The following is a 19,585-nucleotide window of genomic DNA, read 5'->3' as shown; positions in this document are numbered from 1 at the left end:
CAGTTCAAATGAAATAGACTTCAAAACAAAAAGAATGCACTTTTCAGTCATAAAAAGTGGAGAAGATGAAAGGTTTGGATTGAGGGAATGTGTTTTACGTTCAGTTTTTAAAAGGCCACTCAGCAAGCTGTCAGTATAATCAAAGGTGTTAATAAAAACAGAGTCCAGAAATTGAAGCAGTTTAACAACACACAGACACAGCTAATAAAAGTTGTATCCTGTTGACTCAACCTTGCCAAAGTTCGTAACATTCAGTTACAGATTTTAAATACAGAGAGTTTAAATCTAATTAGATCCCAAGCGTGTCCAGGTGACATTGACGCAACCTCTCTGATCAATGGCTGATCAGACAGACCAGCGTTCACTCCTCTTAAGAACATAGATATTGTATTTGTTAGCCTTGTAAAGTCATGGGGCAGACAAATTATACATACATATCAAGCTAGATCACAAGAAATCCTCTCTTCATCTCGCAAGAACGAGTGAACTTTGTACGCTCTGAAAAACAGCTTAAATCTAAAACAATCACTGGAGCGTTCTTTACTTCTTCTTTTTATGTGGAAACAAACAACAGTTTTGCTCAAAAAACCTTCAGGCCAGAAGTGTTGATGGTGTTTTTCCACATAAAATGTAAAGTAGTAGAATGAATAGTAATGTTCCTGCGATTGTATTATTTGGCTCATTTGGAAGATCTGGAACAGAACTAATTTGTGCAAACTTTTATGGATATTTGCTGCATTGTGGCTTTTGGCATGGTCCTATCATGACTTTGAGTGCTGCTTTACTTAATATTGTGTATAAGACGAAACAAGGATGTAGAGTAGTAAATAGAATTGTTGCAGTTATTCTTTACCCGGAGTGAGATAAATGGACACCCACCTGGTAATCATACAGGAATCCATATTCCTTTTAGGTCCTGGTATAACAGCTTTGATGTTGAGAGGCATGGGGAATGAGAGTATGAATTTAAGAAGGACGGCACATTGAGACCTGGCAGAATGAGATTCAAGGCTCATCATTTCCCAACAATTGTACACCAACATTAGAGCCCCCCTAGGTTTTTACTCACCAATGCCATGGGTCATGCATTCTACCGTATCACCTTTTTACTACCAAACGTTAGTTTGGAACCATGTAACGCAGCTGGTTCCTCATTGTTCCTCAATGGTGACGCTGTGGCAATGGGACAGATGAGCATGGCGTTGTCCACCCTTGGGGAATGTGCGGCTCCTAATTACAGAGATTCTCATCTAGACGGGGAGGCACAGAATGAAGTTGTGCAATATTTGTCTCTGTGTCGCAGCAATTACTCGTCCCACTGTCACTCTGCAGTTTTTCACATGAACACAAAACAAACTAGTCTAAGTAATATTATACACTACATGCATTTGAGTAAGTGACATAATATGGCAAAAATAAAAAAAATAAAAATTTCTCAGGTCAACGGTCAATTTATAATAACTTGAATTGACAACAAGAATTGAATGACTTTGTTTTTTCAAAAAAAAATGTACTAAAGTTCCCATCACTCATGCATAGATAAACAAACAATATATGATGCAGTATAAATAAATGATATTGATTTTTGCTGGCCCTGCAGAATAAGACCTTTAGGATGATCAGGAGTCAGGTTTCACTGACACCTAAGAGCGTCTCAACCAGAAGATCTGTCCCTACAGCCTCTGCTGCCTCAAGGACTGCAGGATTGGTGAGCTGGTCTAAACGGGGCTGGATCAGTGACCAAAACATCAGAGTTTGGTAACACATACCAAACTGACCATTTAAGAGCAAGAACACTCTGGGAAAACAAACAATGTGCGAAATGATTTGTTTGTGTAATGACGTTAGGAATTAGATCAAATTGCCTTTGGATGCCAACACATAATCACAGCTTAAACTGTTACTGCAATCAAAGATTTTCCTTGGAAACATGGACTTGTTACATGTTTACAGCAGAGCTATTTTGCATTATTGCGTCATTAAAATATTTTACTTTTGATTCAATGTTACAAATATTTATAACGACAACTTTTTTGTTCACACCGAGCTTTCTAGAGCCGATCACTCTTAAACAGGACATGTGATGAATTACAATGAATTATTAATAATGTGTAATTCACAAAACTGAGACTTTTAAATCAATTCATGAACTTATTCAGGGTGAGTTGTGAATTGTTTTCATCCCGTAAATTCACCGTTCCCTTTTTGGTAACACTTTATATTAAATCCTGGAAAACAAAGTGTTGCTTTGTCCACATCGGGTATCAAATAAAATAATTCCAGGTGTCTTCTGGGACAAATATGTAGGTTCACTGGAAGAAGGGAATAGTTGTGGAATAGGGGGATCAATTTTGTGTGTTTGAGGGATGTAGAAATACAGTTTACTGTAAGTAAGACAGGAAGTTCGGGGGAAACGGTGCTGATATTCTGAAGAACTAGAGCCACCATTTCTTAAAATGATGACGGTGATTACAGTATAGAATGTGTGTGCTCCAATCACTTAAAGCTTAAATGTAGTCTGAGTAAAGTTGAACAAGCATGACTCACAAGTTTCCAGATGGAAATTATGTTGTGCCCTTATTTTCTGCAATAATTAAGAGACTTTTCTGTTCTTCGGTTGTGATAAAACAATTTAAATCTTAGTGCTTAGCTTCTGTTCTAAACTCCCGACCTTAAGACAACATTATTGTACCCCAGCATTATATATTTCAAACACATTTTTTCTCCTTCCCTCGTATTGTAAGTATTTTATAGGTACTTTACCCTGTATGTAGAACAACTACACTGTCATTTGTGTGCTATAATATAAGCTTTAATCAGTTTTTTGGTGAGGTTATGAGGACTTAGGCTGATGTGGCAGAGTTCTGTGTCATGTGTTGTTTGGTTTATGCCAAACCAAAGTCTTGAAAAGGAGGGCCCCAGTTGTGCTTTGCTTTCACACCACAAATAGACCGACAGACGGTATTAAATATATGTTTTTAACATGATTTGAAACACTAAACTACCAATTAATCCTTTTAAAATATATAGTGGTGTGCCTAGTGAAATATTGCACTAAACAAACAAGCACTGGTGCTCTTGAAGATTTAAATCTTCAGTCGTTAACTATTTAATCCATCTGATGATCGCGACCTACTCCGTGTATTGTGACAGTTGCTCAGTAAAAAGTGAATCACACAATAATACTGTACTTCAATATAGCTTTAAAAGACACCTCTTTTGCTTGGTGTTTCTACCAGGCAGCAACCTCCGGGTCTAAAAAGTGAAGCCAAGTCCTCAAGTTCATTTAGTAAATTGTGGCGTAATTTAGAGTATAATGGATCATGAAGCAGGGTATGCTTTAGGGTGGGCTGCCTTGTGATTGACAGGTCACCACCACGGCATTATTCAGTCTACAAACGTATACAGTCTATGGTTTCAGTCTGTAAGGCTTTGATTTCCCGCAGGTGTAGCACTGATTATACAGGATGACGTCAGAACTGTCCAATGAGTGGATGAACGAGTTGCCTCTCTGTCCATATGGCTTCGTGTTCCCTTGGTTTGGCTAATGACTTTTCCTCGCTCCGGACAGAATGAACAGAGTTACAGGTGTGGAAGCACCCTTGATCTTCTCATACTTGTTGGGACATTTCAGACAGTGATGTGATTTGTTGCTGAGTTATAGAATGTTATCTTTCTTCAACATAAACTTGCAACATAAATCAAACACTGCTTAGTGACTGCAACTGTTAAGTTGATTCGCTCCATCAGTTAGTAATTATGAAGTGTTAAGTGAATGAAAAACAGCTGGCAGGTGGGAAGCAGATGGATGTAATACTGTGTGATCATCATCAATGTCGTGTTATTGTCGGGATGCTAAAAAAAGATGTTGAATTCCAATTGTCCTGCATACAGTCTAGAGCGTTTTTTTTTAATTTATTTTGTATATATATTTTAGTGTGAATGGAAAACATCTTGTAATAATACAAGTCCAAGATGATAAATTAGACTTTTAAATTGTTGCTTAAGTTGTGAAACGGCGCTCGTTCTGGACTGGGATGAGAATTTGAGAGGCCACAGCCGTCATTAATGCAGGGGAGACGTTTTGATTGTGGAAAAAAGTGTATAAGGCATTCATGAAGTCTGTTGTTTTGTTGCTGTGGCTAACACACTTTGGATATGGGGATTCTAAAGAATGGCGTGTATTTATGGACGATGTGACATGCAGAAAGAGGTTTTTCCACACACCAAATGCTCCAGCGACTCTCCCGTATGTTTGATGGTCTTGTTCACGATTATTTAATCCCAGCAGTGAGCTGTCATAACATATTGTGCCTGACTGTACCAGTCCCTTTTACTTTATTAACTCCATATTTACCCTGTCCCGTTCTGTTTGACATGCATATGTCTTGATTATTAATCCGGAAAACAAAGCGGTCTGATCCTCCCTGGTCAGCATGCATTGTTCTGCTTAGTCATATTGCAGGAACAGCCTGAGGACTGATAGCATCCTGATTCTCTGCAGCTTCCCTTTGACATCAGACCCTCTGTGGGATCAGACGCCTGCTCTTTAGCATTGACATATTTTCTAACCAGCCTTCCTGGATCCACTGAGACACACAGAACGCACCACAATTAGTGAAATTCCCTTTTTTATCTCACTTCCTGTTAGTGCATTTTGTAGTCATGGATGGAATCTCACCACCATTGTAAGCCACGACTAAGCATTAGCTGTTCTTTGCCCCCTCTTTCAATGTGTACACACTTCAGCTGTTTAGTTCAATGTAATCTCATCACGTTTTTAATAAATAGTTGCTTACAAGTTGGAGTTGCTGGGAATTGTTATAAGTTACAGACTCGGTTAAGCTGACATTGACTGCTTTAAATCAATGGCCTTGTAAAACAAGAATTTAAACAATCTCTTCATGTAAAAAGATGTATCCAAAAAAACTCCTAAATAATCATTAAAAAAATGTTCAAAGATAAGCTTCCATTCCCCTGTGGACCCAGTGTGTTTATTCGTGTCATTGTTATTTAGTGCTACAAAATATTTCTGGAGAAAAGAACACTCATGCTGTTTCTCATGAAGATAGTCCCACTCAAAAACCAGCTTGTTTTGATCAAGTATGTACTGGTTGAATGGTCCCCTGCTGATTATGCAAAAAAGAATATCAAAGGTTCCCCGGGGTTTTGTGCTGTAGTATGATGAGCCCTGTGAGCAGAGCAGAGTGACCTAGCGAGGGTTAACATGAGCAGTGCTGTGTTCCCTCCTCCTGACATTGACTGAGCACTCACTCACACACACACACACACACACACTCACTCTCTCTCTCTCACACTCACACACACACACATTTTCTCCACTGAGGCCAGCACAGAGCCTGAGAGGAGGGACTGGTAGCAGCTCTGAGAGCCAGCTGTCGTTCGCTCCAAGTCTACTCTCCCTGACTCCCTCGATCTCCCCTAGCCTCATCACTCCATGGGACTCCAGACCTGGCCGCCAAGCAAACCGCTGTCCTCCATGGCCTGCCTTGATGTGGAGACCCCTTCCATCTGCAGGGGTAAATTTAAATCAGGTGATGTTTCTTTTATCATTGTCTAACCTGCATGCAGTTCATTGTTTTATTTGTATGCCTACGTAAACTATACTTTTTACTAATATTTACTGATGCTGGCAGTACTGGCGGGGGGGGGGGGGGGGGGGGGGGGGCTGTAGTGACGTAGATGCAGCCCCAACAGGAAATGACAGGGCAACAGCAAAGCTCATCACAATGATTCATGCCAAGCATCGTTCTTACAGAAGAGACTGTTGTGTTGTCATGGATCATAAATCAAAGTTTCTTTAGAAGTCACAGACCGTGAGAGAGGGAATACTCAGTTTTCACTGCCTATGTTTATATTGGCACTCTGTTGAAACACTAATATGGTTTTCTGTCACATAATACAAGCACAAAGTCACTCCTGTTATGTAAGTTCACACAAAGAGCGTCATTCAGATGAAGTGCCATAACCAGATATGCTTCTGATCAAGATTCTGATCATTATTTGCATGTTTTTAATTTTCCTTGTTTGCATTCATCTACTGCAAATTCCTTTTGATTAGACCAGGCCTTGAGTAAAATGTACTCTTTTTTTGTTTTAAATATAACAAAGCTGTCTTTGAATGTTAAACAATGTTACTGGTGTTTAAGTTCTATATTTATTGTTCTATATATGTTTTCTTATTGTAACATCTGTGAAGTCGCATTTAATCTATATATTTACCAATCATGCAGGTTCTTGAGTGCATTTTGAGACAGAAGATGCATAACATAACAATCTCATGGCAAATGTGTATCATACTGAATATGTATGGCATGCAAGAAGTAAACAAACATTTGAATTCCATTCTGTCAGGGCCATTATGCAAGATGTGCAGGTTTAATATATATTCATTAAATTATTATTCATGATCTGACTAAAGATAACTATTTCTTAACCAAACCCAGAGCCGTTTGCCAGCACAGACTTGGAGGACACGCCCACTCATGGGGAAGGGAACTAATGTTTTTCATCTCTTTGAGTCTGGCTTCATTTTAGGCCCTTTTTGTTTTGGGGAAGCTTTTCTTAAATTAAGAAAGTCACTGACTACCTATCAGTGTGTTACTCAGACATTCATTTTCAGGTAAGATACAGTTAAAATCCAGTGTTCCGCAGCCGCATTAGTCTTCTATACATTCTCATTATTAACAATCATCTGATTCACTCTGTTTAAGCCTTGCTGATACATTTCTGCTTTGTCGAACTGATTTATGATGAAATGAGAAATTATATAGTTTAATTTTAGAACATGTCAGCTAATATGTTTATAGACTTTTTAAATAATCACTAGCTGAATATACCATACTTCATTGTTTCCAATTTCTTACAATACAAGACAATGTCTATCAATTCAGTTTAATTCACATGGACTTTTTTTTTTTTTTAGAAATCATCATAGGAAAATGGATCTAAATAGACCACCGCACACAGAAATTACTTTTTGATAAACCAACGTAATCAGTACAGTCATGGTTTAGTCTTATAGATGCCTCTTTGCTAAAATGGTGTCCTGTTTATAGTCACACTAAAGTCAACATAACCCAGTGTCAGTCTGTTTCTAAACTACATTCAACTTTGTTTTTGGCTTCCGATACTCTTTGCACAGATAAACCGTTTTATTATTATTTGTACTGTTTCTAAAGAAAAACCCAGGGAAGTCAAATAAAATACAAGTTCTGATGGGAGTCCTCCAGGGATGATTTGCTGAGAACAACATGGGTCTGAGGTTAGCGATTACATCAGTAGACGGGGATTTCAGCAGAACCCTCTCTCTGTTTCTGCACAACCTCTGTTTACGCTCTGCTGGTGAGCAGGAGAGCGGAGCCGGTTTGCATCATGGAAAGGTTAGCCAGGGTTCAGGTTGAAGTGAGGAGAAGTGAGGAGCACCCTGGGCATGAGGTGTACCCCCATAGTGATGCTCACATCAAACTCTTTGTTTTCTTGTGGCCCTGGAAGGCAGCTTTTGATGTTATTGATATGCAGCAATATGCACTCATACATTTTCTTGCCTGTGGCATTTTTTTCCAAGTCACAGTGGATATGAATATTGAGACAAACCAATGTCAATTTTTTTAATAATCTCCTGGTATGATCTGTCTCAGACTGACCATAACCCCCCCTGGCCTGGGTTTGTAATAGGAAACACAGCAGGCGGAGCAGGCACACTGTGTTCTCTTCCCCAAAGTTGATGGGCTGCTGTGAGAGTAGACTTCGCCTCCCACCCTTTGCCTCGGTACTTGTCACTTTGTGTTCCCTTGCCCGCCAGTGGAAGCCCGTGAACGTCCCCTCGGCTCTGCATTCAACCAGAGACCCCACCCCCTTAACTACCCCTAAATTTCATGATTCCCAGGCCTTGTTCTCACAGCTGCCCAGTTTATTTTTGCTAGAGTGAGTCACAGAGGCTTGTTCAGACGCCTTTCCCAGGAGAGTAGAGCAGGTCTGTGTGTGTGTGTGTGTGTGTGTGTGTGTGTGTGTGTGTGTGTGTGTGTGTGTGTGCGTGTGCGTGTGCGCGTGTGTGTTTGTGCGTGAGTGGGAGTAGCTTTTCCCCCTGAGCCACTGAGTAGCTCTAAGCCGGCTTGTCTTCACTACAGTGATGAGACACCGTCTCTTCACTACAGTGGTGACAACAAGGGCCTCATGTACCTCACACCGCTGCCTCATTTGTCACCATCACCCCGTTACCTTTCTATTCAAACAGTTTTTTTTTTTCTTTGTTATTCTACTGAAATACCATGTCCACGCTCACTTGTTTATACATGTTTAAACTGGGATCTTACTACAGTTTATATTGATGGGAAAATAACACGGAGGACCTTCCAAGTGTACAGGCGGCCTGCATGCAAGACTCAACAATTTCTGCTGGAAGACAGTCATGTCTTTGATATTCCACAATAACATAACTGATCACTGCTTTCCACCCAATGCAAAAATACAGTTAGAAAGCTTTTTATTAAATACACGTGACTTGGCTTTTGCTGGTGTCATGAGCATCTCCAGTGTTGCTCATTATTGTGACTGCAGCTCCGACATTAATCCCTTTTTGTATCCTTTTGTAGTCTGAACTGTAGTTACTTTGTTTGACTCCTCTATGTATTTGCATCCACACAGAGATATTGACTCTCGTTGGGAAGGCTCTCGGCCAATCAGGGTGAACTGTTCAAGAGCAACTTGTGGTATTCTTAACAACCCTAGTTAAAACCATACAGGAAGGGAATAGGATGTCTGTGGTGGTGAACATGGTTTACTGTCGGGCCTTGAGGTAGCATATTGATTGAGAAATAATAAGTACTTTGTTTTATTTGAAGTCTGGCCTGTTTCACTTTTAAAGCTAGAGAGGATTGTTAGATGACTCGTCGGACTTGGCTCTGAATGGGAAAAGTTCAACTTTGACCTCTGTGTCTCTGCACTCTCACAGTCCTTCAGCTCTGTTTGCAACAGAGGAGAACTCGGAAGCAGCTTGTGGAGCAAGGCATCATGCCGCGTAAGTATTCACATCACACACAAACAAAAACCCTCAACCTATGCTTTGAAAAAATCTAAAGTAATTGACGAGCACCTAAAGAAATACAAGAAGAACGTAACCAATATGTCCTGTTGTATCTCATCATTATCCTCTACTTTTCTTATGACTTGGGTTATTTTCTCTCACAAGAATAGTGTTCGAGATGAAATTAAACGTTTGCCAAAATCCAACACAACCACAGCTTCTTCGTCAACCAAACTTCTTCAGGGCTTTTGGAGTGCATATTTGCAGTGCCATTAAAACAATGTGTCTCCGGCATCATGCTGTTATTTGTGATGATGCAATTACTTTTTTTTAAGTGTATTCACAGCAACATACACAGTACTCCTGCTTTACTTGTAGTGAAGGTAATGATGTTGGAGCTCATACTGATCTGTTAAAGGTTAAAAAGATGACATCTGCAATCTTTGCACATAGAACAACTTTATAATGGGGAGTTTTATGTTATAGAATTGTGTAAATGGCTTAATAGCATGGTGTGTGTCTGCACATAAATCAATTGCTTTATTTAGACAGTGTAGTGTATTGTCCTACTCAGACGGCTGCTAATAGAAGCATGATTGCACTAATGTAAACATAGACAATGATGAAAATGACTCAAAGATTTAACGTGGATAAGGCACATAACTTTATACCATCCCTGCTTTGATGTGACAAAAGTGGAGCAGACTCAGTCCCTGTACTACACCTAATAAAAGATGAGCTGAATATGTGACCGAATCGTGCTGATAGCTGGAAGCCTAGAAAGAGGAAAAAGACAAAGCTCCTTCTCTTCATCCTGTTTGCCTCCTGCAGTCAGGCTTTCAGCTCCTCTCTGGCTCCACACAGCCACATGAGTCAGCGACTGAGCCTTCAGTGGAGGTCATTGGCCTGGCCAAGCGTGGCCTGCACACTAACCTCTCAGGCCATTTTCCTCTGCTAAAGCACTATGCTGCTCCCACACTTCCAGGCTTATGGTAGGTATGCAGTGAGGTTTAGGTGACGAGCAGGAATGTTTTACTTTGCTCCTCTGACACACTCCTCAGATTCTCCCCCCCCCGGCCAGTGAGTCCTTAAACCAAACAGCTCTCGTCATAGCAGAAGTGGCTACTCGCTGTGCCAGACCTCGCTTAAAGCAGGATGACTTTATTCTGGGAGATCAAAGATTAACTCTCTGCAACAATCTCTCTGCTTGAGTCAGTAAAGCTGGTACTTCCTGTTTGACTCCCATGATCTCCTGTTTATTCATATCACACTCATGCAGCACGACAAAGGCAAAAAACATGAAAATAATGACATGAACGATGGATTACAATGTACTCAAGTCGGTGTGGAAAGTGATTGTTGTGATATCCGGGAGAACAATTCCAACATGTCACTACTGTATATGCAGCTTAGATAGATTTGTACATCATTTGACATAAATCATGCATATTTATATAACAACTTTAATTCCTTTTGAACTCCAGGCACATTTACACTGTTCTAAAGTTCACTTGCGTGCATTGTCAACGTTCATGTTGTGAAACCATTTGCTGCTGGATGTCGATGATTTCAGGGACTCTGTGATAACGTACATTACACTGGGTAGCTTGCAGTCTTCAGTCTCTACAGGGATGTAGCCTTTGTTTTACTTTTTATGAAGCAACTTTATAAGTTTAAACTGCTTCTATTAGTCCATTACAAATAATGTTTACAGTAGAACTATTGTGTAGTTTACATTATTGTACTGTTGTTACATTATCCTTTCTGTTGTTTTGGAGATCACTCTTATCAGTAAGTTGTTTACTAATTAAAGGTACTCTGTCATAACTGCAAAAAAAAAAAAAAAAAGGCCTTTTGAAATAGTAGGAAGGAGAATAAAATCAATAATCTATTACTTTAAAATGGAAGGAACAGTATGCCCGTATGTGGAAATGCAGTTTATTGACCGAGAAAAGTTATTGATTTTTTTGATTCACCTTCTCACAGCTCTGAAAACACCTGCTGCCTTTCATGAGCAGATTCGCAGCCTGGAGAGAGCCAGGGTAGGACAAATATCATCACACTGCAGCTTGTGATTTTATTTATCTAAATCTAAACGAAGCCCCCAAATATATATTTAATTCAATTATCTTTTTAACAGACTGGAAGCTTCTTAAAGCACAAACTCTGCAGCAGGCCCGAGCGCTCCGAGCTGGTCCGTATGCACATCCTACAAGGTAATCTTCCTCCTGTGTGTTCTTACTTAGTAATGGCTTCTAGATAACAGAGATGAATAAGGTGCTTATTCATCCAATCTCACTTATTGCCTGTTTGAATTTGTTTTACAAAGTTAGAACCAGATAAACGTCTTTGAGGTCGACAGAAGTTTGTGTGGTCTGGCTGAGCCTGCAGTGACTCACCCTGACAACGCAGTTAAGAGTCTGACTGTTCCCGGTCATATCACAGCTAATGATCCGGTGTGTATTCATCAGAGACGCAGGCTGAACCCTCCCTGCAGGCCACACAGATGAAGCTGAAGAGGGCCAGACTGGCTGATGACCTCAATGAGAAGATCGCCCAGCGGCCTGGACCCATGGAGCTGGTGGAGAAGAACATCCTGCCTGTGGACTCTGGTGTCGAAGAAGACATCGATGGTAGATACTCCTCAAAGCCCTTATATCCTCACTGTCAGAAGACCAGAGAGAAACAGTTGTTATAGTGAAATATCTCGACTACTACTGAATGGACGGCTATAAAATTTGGTACAGATGATTTCGCTCTAAGGATGAATTGTAATGGGAGTTTGGTTATCTCCAGACTCCCAGGCACCAATGCCATTATCAGGTCAAAATATGAATGCGTCCAATACATTGGAGTGTGGTCACACCCTCCAAACACATTACATTCCCATTAGCCTCAGCTGTACTTTGTGTTTAGTGCAAATCAGCAAGCTAACATGCTAAACTAAGATGGTGGAACTTGGCAATCATTAGACATGCTTATCATCAGTATATTTTCTTCAGTACCAAATACAGCATCACAGAGCAGGCGGAACCTTCCCTGCAGGCCACACAGATGAAGCTGAAGAGGGCCAGACTCCTGTATTGTCATGTGTTCATTAAAGTGATGGCTTCTTTACTTTGTAGTATAACTGATAACTCAAGTTATCCTTTACTTTTGATTTATCCTTTAAGTATAATAAACTGTACTTGCTTATGTTTTGATGTTGGGCCAACAGGTGGTGAGGCAAACGGTTCTAAGCCGCCAGACATTTTTAACTTTGATGAGGACAGCAGTGATGCCTTATCACCACAACGGCCTGCCAGCCAAAAATCTCCCAGCTCCACCTCTCAAAAGGAGTCTGGCGGGACTGAGGCCACTTCTGCTTCCTCTTACTTAAACTCTCCCATACAGGTACACCAATATCTTGACCCACTACAATTTATAAAACATAAACTGGTAATGTCAGCAGACAAACCATCCTTTTTTTGAAAAGTTCTATCATGCAGCAGAGGCTTAAATGTATATAATTCTTTAAATAAAGCCAAGAAAGTTGTTTGTTTGGACACTGGTCGTTTCAGGAAAAAAATATTTTGAGATGTAATTTAAGTTTATGTATGCATATACATTCTACTAACAATATATTTATCATTTGTGGAAACATTTTGTACTTTTATGTTATAATATTTAGATGTTTGATAAGTGCTTATCCACCTGTTTTTGGTTCCAGCTGAGTTTTTTTTCTTTTCTTGCATGGGATGATGATTAACAGGCATAGCGGCTTGACTGTTCTTACTGAACGGATCATGTGGTTTCTCTCTGTCTCTCTTTTCTTAGCACTCCCCACCACCTAACTCACAGTCCACATCAGATGTAGTCAGCCTTGTCTCCACCAGTGAGCATCAAAGCAAACAACAAGCGTCTACACTTCAGCCAATCTCTGCTGTTGTCCCCAGTATCACACCGGGACCACTTCTTGTGAAGGTTAGCTTCAACTGTTTTTTTTAACAGCTCCATATTTGACCAAAGTAATTACAAAGTGTTCTCACACTTATTGTAAGGAGTCGGATGACTTCATTGAAGCAGTGTATTCACTTACAGGCTCCTAATGTTCAACTGACATGAAATTGACTTCTGGTACTGAGCCATTCGTCTCTCTGATTTATTCACTTTGTTTTTGTTTTCTTTTTTGCTTGTTTTGGAAACGTGATGAAGGATGCAATGTCAGAAGACACAGAGTCTGTGTTTTGTCATACTGAAAATCATATCAGTTTTACAATGAACTGAGAGTCAGCATTCAGCCAAGTTAAACGCAGTTCAAAGAACAACAGAGTTTAAAGTCATTTCATAAATCCTTGGGTTGAAATGTGTTCCAGCCACAGTTTGTCCTCAATTAGGGTCAAATGACAGGCTGGCCTTCCTCATTCAGGCTGTGTGAAATGTAAGCCAAAAATCAAAGGATGGGAGTGAAGCAATAACTTTGCATTTATCATAATCCAGTTATCCTCTCTGAGCATAAGATGAACTCTCCCTCCCTTGGGATACAATAGGAGAATGAGTTTGACAAATTGGAGGGTGTCCGCTTGCTTCACCCAGCTTGAGTTTCTGGTTTCATAGCTAGAACCTGCTGCTCTTAAGCCAAGCCGTTTTCATGCGTGTCCTTCAACTGCAGGTGGTAAAACAATAAAGGTCACATTTCCACTACCCGTTTCCTCATCCTGAGGTTTTCATCGGGTGTCAGAACAATGTTCTACCGTAATGCTTCAATATACAAAACCCAGTATCGGTTCCAAGTCTTGTAATGTTGGTACTGGCAATGCTAACTGTATTCCCTGATAAAACTGGACTGAGATCAATCACAGGAATAAAAATATCCTCCAGATGGTCCTCTCAGCTTTTACATGCCCCTTTTCTATGTTGTGTTCTGCAGCAAAGCCTGCCCAAGCTACCCAGCGATAGAAGCCGCAGCAAAAAGAGCAAAGAGTCCAAACCACGGGTGAAAAAGTTAAAGTACCATCAGTACATCCCCCCAGACCAGAAGCAGGAGCTCAATGAAGTGCTGATGGACTCAGCTTATGCCCGTCTCCTGCAGCAGCAGCAGCAATTCCTGCAGATTCAGATCTTGAACCAGCAGCAGCAGCAGTACAGCTACCAGGCCGCCCTGTCTGGCCCACTCAAGTATGGCTCCATTTATAAGCACAAACACTCCTTCTAAGCAGCCACAGATGGGATATGGCTTACCCACAAAGTTTGCCTCTATGCGTATACGTCGATAAACGACTTTAAAGAACAAATATGTTATATGTTAAGTTATTTGAATATTGTTTTTCAACAAAACGATTCAAAAGTCTATACCTGGTTTTACAGAAAGTTTAGCCACAGCTGCTGTTTGTCTCAAATAAATTACATTTCCTGCCAACAGCTTCCTACACAGAAGCTGTTGATTGTGAAAAATTGATAAAAGTTTAGCTTTCCTCTCTAATCTGTACTCCCTTTTTTTCTTCTGGTCTTATTACAACAGACTAACAACTGAGGTACAAACCAGCTGTTCCAGTGTTGTTCTGAGTGGAAACACTACGTCTACCCCTGTGCAGCCCCGCCACACTCAGACAAACTACAAGCCGGATCATTTACCGGCTAATCTGGATGAGATGAAGGTGACACATTGCTGCCTGCACACAGTCTTGACTATCGGCACCTCATGCATGTTGCAGCTGATAATCTGTTATCTTTACAGGTTGCCGAGCTGAAAATGGAACTAAAACTCAGATCTTTGCCTGTTTCTGGAACTAAGACGGATCTGATAGAGAGGCTAAAGTTGTACCAGGAGAACTCAAACATTCAGATTGCTGCTGTCAGTGAGACATCAGCCGTCACAGCAGCCTCACAGCCTGACAACAAAAAGTTAACCCCGCCTGTGTCCCCTATAGCCTCTAAGGTGTCCAGTCTGGGCATAGAGGACAGTAGTATAGCAGACGGCCCCACCAAGCTCTCAGAAGCTCTGTCTCCAACTCACACTGCTCCCTTTATGAACTCCCCACAGAGATCTCCACGGGAAGAGTGTCCCACAGAGACAAGGTCCAATGAGAAGGACTCTGAGAAGGACAAACGTCTCCACGATAAGGAGCGTCAGATTGAGGAGCTGATGAGGAAGCTGGAGCAGGAGCAGAGGCTGGTGGAAGAGCTGAAGATGCAGCTGGAGGTGGAGAAGAGGAGTCAGCAAGCAGATTCTCCAGCTCAGCTCATACCTCTTGCTCCCATCCAGGTCAAAGAGGAGAACCGGACCTTCTCAACCTGCTCAGCGTCTTGCGGTTCTCCTGGTCTGCCAGTGTTGGTCAAACAAGAGGAGGTGGCTCCTCAAAATCAGTTCATCATCAGCGACCAGACTTTCAAGCAGCCTAAAACCTTGCAGCCAGTCAAGGCTGGAGCTCAGATCCTCCAATCTGCATGCCGTCCTGCCTCAGCCGTGACTATACAGCTCCCTGCCAGCAGCATTAAATTACACACTACTGTTAGCAGCGTAGCCCCAGGTCTCATCCAGACCTCTGGACAGGTGCCACAGAAAATAGAGGCCTCAGCAGCATTACAACAGCAACGCAGCACTCAGACCCAGCCACTGACAAAGGTAAGAAAACACACTAATGATTGCACAGGCTGCCATGGTTCATCTCTTTATCAGTTGTGATTTTCTGGTAGTTTTCGATGGCACCGGCTAATCACACAGCACAGGGGGGGTTTTTTTACATTGTTGGTGCTCTATCATGGGTAATGCCTCTTTCTTGTTGCCACAGTAATAACAGGCCTCAGCTGGGTGGTAAAATCCTCCCCTATTCACATCAAAAGAAGTCTTGTGGAAACTTGGGTTACTAGAGCAGGCATTGAGTGAAGGTTGACAGTAGTGGCCTGACTGCCCTCTGTCGTCCCTCTGCTCTGAGCCAACACACAACCAGCCAGAATTAGCAACAGAAACCACAACTCAATGCTAACTGAGAACAGTCATGAGCTAAAGCAGGGAGTGCAGAGCAATCTTTATTTAGGTTCCACAAAGATATGTGGTGCTCTACTATTCTGTGATGGCATTAATGCATTCATTAAATGATGTCTCCATGCTGACCTGTTTAAATGTCTCTGCAGACATGGAGGATGGGTCGTACAGCGCAAAGCTTACTCAACACATTCCCAGTGAGTGGATGTCCTGTGGGAGCCTCCTCTAGCCAACCTGGTCCTAAAGATCCTACAAATAAGGTCCTTAGTCTCTCATACTTTTTATTTTTTTATTTGTTTTATCTAAAGCGCTTCACAACTGCTGTTTTACAAAGTCCTGTCACCTGGTTTATTTACTTATTTGTACCGGATGTAGCCTGTTTTTTTTATTTGATGTAAAGGGCCGTTGTCTTTTCCTGGTAAACAGGCTTCCTGTACCAGGCAGCCAACTGTGATCTTGCCAAAATTCACAAACCATGTGTCAAAGTGTAAAGACCCACCCCGCTACGAGGATGCCGTTAAACAGACACGCAGCATGCTAACAACTGTTCAGGTGACAAATATATACACTCTTAAGTACAGTATATCATTTTAAGGTGTTACTATAGCCACTCAAACATGAAATGGTCATTCTGGTTTCTCTGCAGGGTCCCACCGCTGCTAGCCAGCAGATGGATGACTTGTTTGATGTGTTAATCGAGAGTGGTGGTGAGAAATACTGCAGCTTTTCTTTTTTGGGGCCTCTGGTAAAATAAGACGTAAAGTATTTATGACGATGGGATTCTCACACTGAACTTGTGTTTTAGAGATCTCACCCATCATCAGACAGGATCCTCCCAGTCTACACAAGCCTCTCCCTGTGACAGCCAGTGTAACCACCCTTCCCATCAACACGGTTTTATCGCGCCCTCCACCCGTCATCCAAGTGGCCCAGCTGCCTGCCGCACAGCTCAACCCCTCGCCCAGCTTGGCTCCTCTGACCTCTAGCAACCAGCTGGAAACCCTCCTGGGTGCTCCCACCGAGCCACAGACACTGAAGCTGATAGAGGAGCGACACTCGCCTGTGGTTACCATGGAGGGATACTTAAATGAAAACACGTCACCCTCTACTTTGAACTTGCACAGCACCAACATGGACAATATGGATTGGCTGGACCTTACCCTGTCTGTGCCAGCAGAGGGGGTCAACTCTTTGGACATGTCAGCGCCAGTGGGCGTCTTCTCCTCTGACTTCCTGGACACACATGAACTGCACTTGAACTGGGACTGACTGCAGTCAAGGAAAATCCGTGCACCCATCAGACAGGTTCAGATAAACATACTTTTTATGCAAGGGAGGCTGCATTTATTTCCTATGTGGAAAAATATGTTTTTTTTTTTGGAGGTTGTGGCAGCTCCGTTTTGTTTTCTAGCCATATAAATTAGCTCAGTAATAATCTATTTGTGCTGCATCAGTTTAGAAATCCCTGCATTGCTTCCTCTGAGGTCTTCAAACCCTCTGATTGTACTGGGAGACTGGGAGACTGGCACCGGCAGATTGAGCAGACAGTTGAAGTTAACCTTTACAATCTTAATTTATGCCACACTTTTGCTATCGATACGGTCTCACATTATTGCTTTCTCTTTGTCTAATTTGAATGAATGTACAGTGTTATATTGGCCTTAGTAATAGCAGAAAGAGCAGGAGCATGTCCTAATGCTGGTTTAAGAACTAACGGACTAACGCTACATTTAGCTGGGGGCTTTTATGCAGTTCATTCCACCCTGACTCTGAATGAGTATCACTATCAAAAGAGATTAACACACATATGGTGAATGTTCCCTGTGTATATGTAAATTGTGAAGCATAAATCAGATGTTTAATTGACTTGAGAATGTGAATATGATAGAGATATAATATGAGACCACTGAGTTACCACAGCGTCAAATTAGCTTGACCAAACAAGTATTTACTACAAAATACTCAACACTCAAAAATTGCTCCATCTCCAGTTCTGACGAGATTTCTAGCAGATCAGCCAAAAATCTTCACTCCTGGATCTCCAGTATGCATCTGTACACTATGTAAAACATGCGTTTGTGAAACCAATAGTCCTATGAGCTTGAAAAGTAGAATACAGGTATGGGCAACTCATCACAAAAGTCATCCGCTGTGCTCTGTTAAGACTGTTTCTAAATGAATAATGATAAAATAGTTCTTGGAACATCATGCAAAGACTCTTGAAGGGTAAAGAAATATTGAATTATGCTTGTTTTTTGTTTAGGCCGTTTATTCAAGAGGTGTAAGCATGGCAGCACATACCAGACCCCAATCTGTGAGCAACAGACATACTGTACAGACACATCTTACAGAAAAATAACAACATCCATCAATATGAACCACTTCCAACTGAAATAACATGAATGCATTAGAGTTGATTTGTACTTTAGCGACATCTGCTGGCCGCATCCAAATCTATTCAGCTTGAGCAAGCAAAGACTGTGGTCTGACTGGTATTCTATTCTTTTAGCAAATTCCAAATAATGACCTCTGGTATGATGAAAATAATTCAGTGTCAAAGAAACCACCATACACGATATGATGAACCACAGCAGGATAGATTCTGGGCTCTGCGCTGTATTATTAGGGATCTATTGTCTGCCTCTGCAGGTTATATGGAGCATTACTGACAAACTCATCTAAATGCTGAGGGAATTGTTTAAAAAGGACTTTAGAGAGTTGTCATTTTTATTTGTTTTACTTTGAGCACATTACCGCCTCATTTGACAATCCAAATGTAACCCTTTAGAAGGGATTGTGTTCTGGAATGAGAAATATTTTGTAGAGGACCAAGATTTTGATATCTGAAGCGTTCTTGTTTTCCGTTCGTAGTCGCATTGGAAACGCATTGGCCGATATGCAATCTCAGAACCCACCATCAATCGTCTGACCATGACTTGTCTTTTTGTTGTTTTAAAATTAGCTTGTAAACTGGCTACTTGTGAAACAATCTGGTCGTACACTTCATCTCTCAACTTCAACTCTAGTCTTGCATCTCAAATCGCTAATTGATAAAGTATAACTCAACACTGAGGACCACAGCTAATGCATAATTTGTCGACCATCTCTCTTGAAACTTGGTCTAAACTGGTGTTTGCTTCTAAACTACCTGCTCCTCAACCTTTTCAAGCTGAACAGATTTCTGGACATTTCTGGGAACTATATTGCTGAATATTGTTAACGTCTTAAAGTTAAAGTCTTAATTATTTGAGGGAACACACTCTTTATATTTTACCTCCAAGCCAAATTGATTCCCCTGCTTTGCTGATGATGCTGAATGGGCCTGTAAAAGCAGGTTGTCGTTCCCAAATTATAATTTAAGAGGTGTGCTCGTCCGGATGTTGCACAATTTCCTGTTCCTAAATTCTGATAAAACTGAGATGCTGGCCCAGCTTGACATAGACAACAATTTGATCAAGTACAGTAACTTGATTTATCAAAGTTTTTTTTTTACATTAAATCAACAAGACCACCATTTTTTCACCTTTGCAACATGGCTAAAATTCTGTTATGTCTAATGAATTCCTCTGTTACAT

General features: G+C 41.1%; 1 protein-coding gene across 2 annotated transcripts; it reads left to right on the top strand.

Moving 5' to 3' along the window:
• The first annotated feature begins 5,356 nt into the window (after window positions 1-5,356).
• mrtfbb (myocardin related transcription factor Bb) lies at window positions 5,357-19,541 on the top strand. 2 transcript variants are annotated; one of them, XM_068728091.1, is made up of 14 exons: window positions 5,357-5,540; window positions 8,975-9,040; window positions 11,033-11,088; window positions 11,187-11,262; window positions 11,518-11,679; window positions 12,264-12,439; window positions 12,863-13,009; window positions 13,956-14,203; window positions 14,547-14,682; window positions 14,763-15,650; window positions 16,160-16,270; window positions 16,437-16,562; window positions 16,657-16,717; window positions 16,816-19,541. In XM_068728091.1, exons 1-14 carry the CDS (start codon window positions 5,459-5,461, stop codon window positions 17,277-17,279), a joined length of 2,799 nt encoding a protein of 932 aa, XP_068584192.1. In that variant the 5' UTR covers window positions 5,357-5,458; the 3' UTR covers window positions 17,280-19,541. The 2 variants fall into 2 exon arrangements, with proteins under 2 accessions (XP_068584192.1, XP_068584191.1); XM_068728090.1 differs by having other exon boundaries at window positions 5,357-5,555.
• The last annotated feature ends 44 nt before the right edge of the window (window positions 19,542-19,585 follow it).

This window comes from Cebidichthys violaceus, unplaced genomic scaffold (genome assembly GCF_023349555.1).
Source record: "Cebidichthys violaceus isolate CVI_PGR_0920_01 unplaced genomic scaffold, fCebVio1.0.p SCAF_40, whole genome shotgun sequence".
In the NCBI taxonomy this organism is placed as follows: domain Eukaryota; kingdom Metazoa; phylum Chordata; class Actinopteri; order Perciformes; family Stichaeidae; genus Cebidichthys; species Cebidichthys violaceus.
This window is presented reverse-complemented; position numbering and strand designations above follow the sequence as displayed.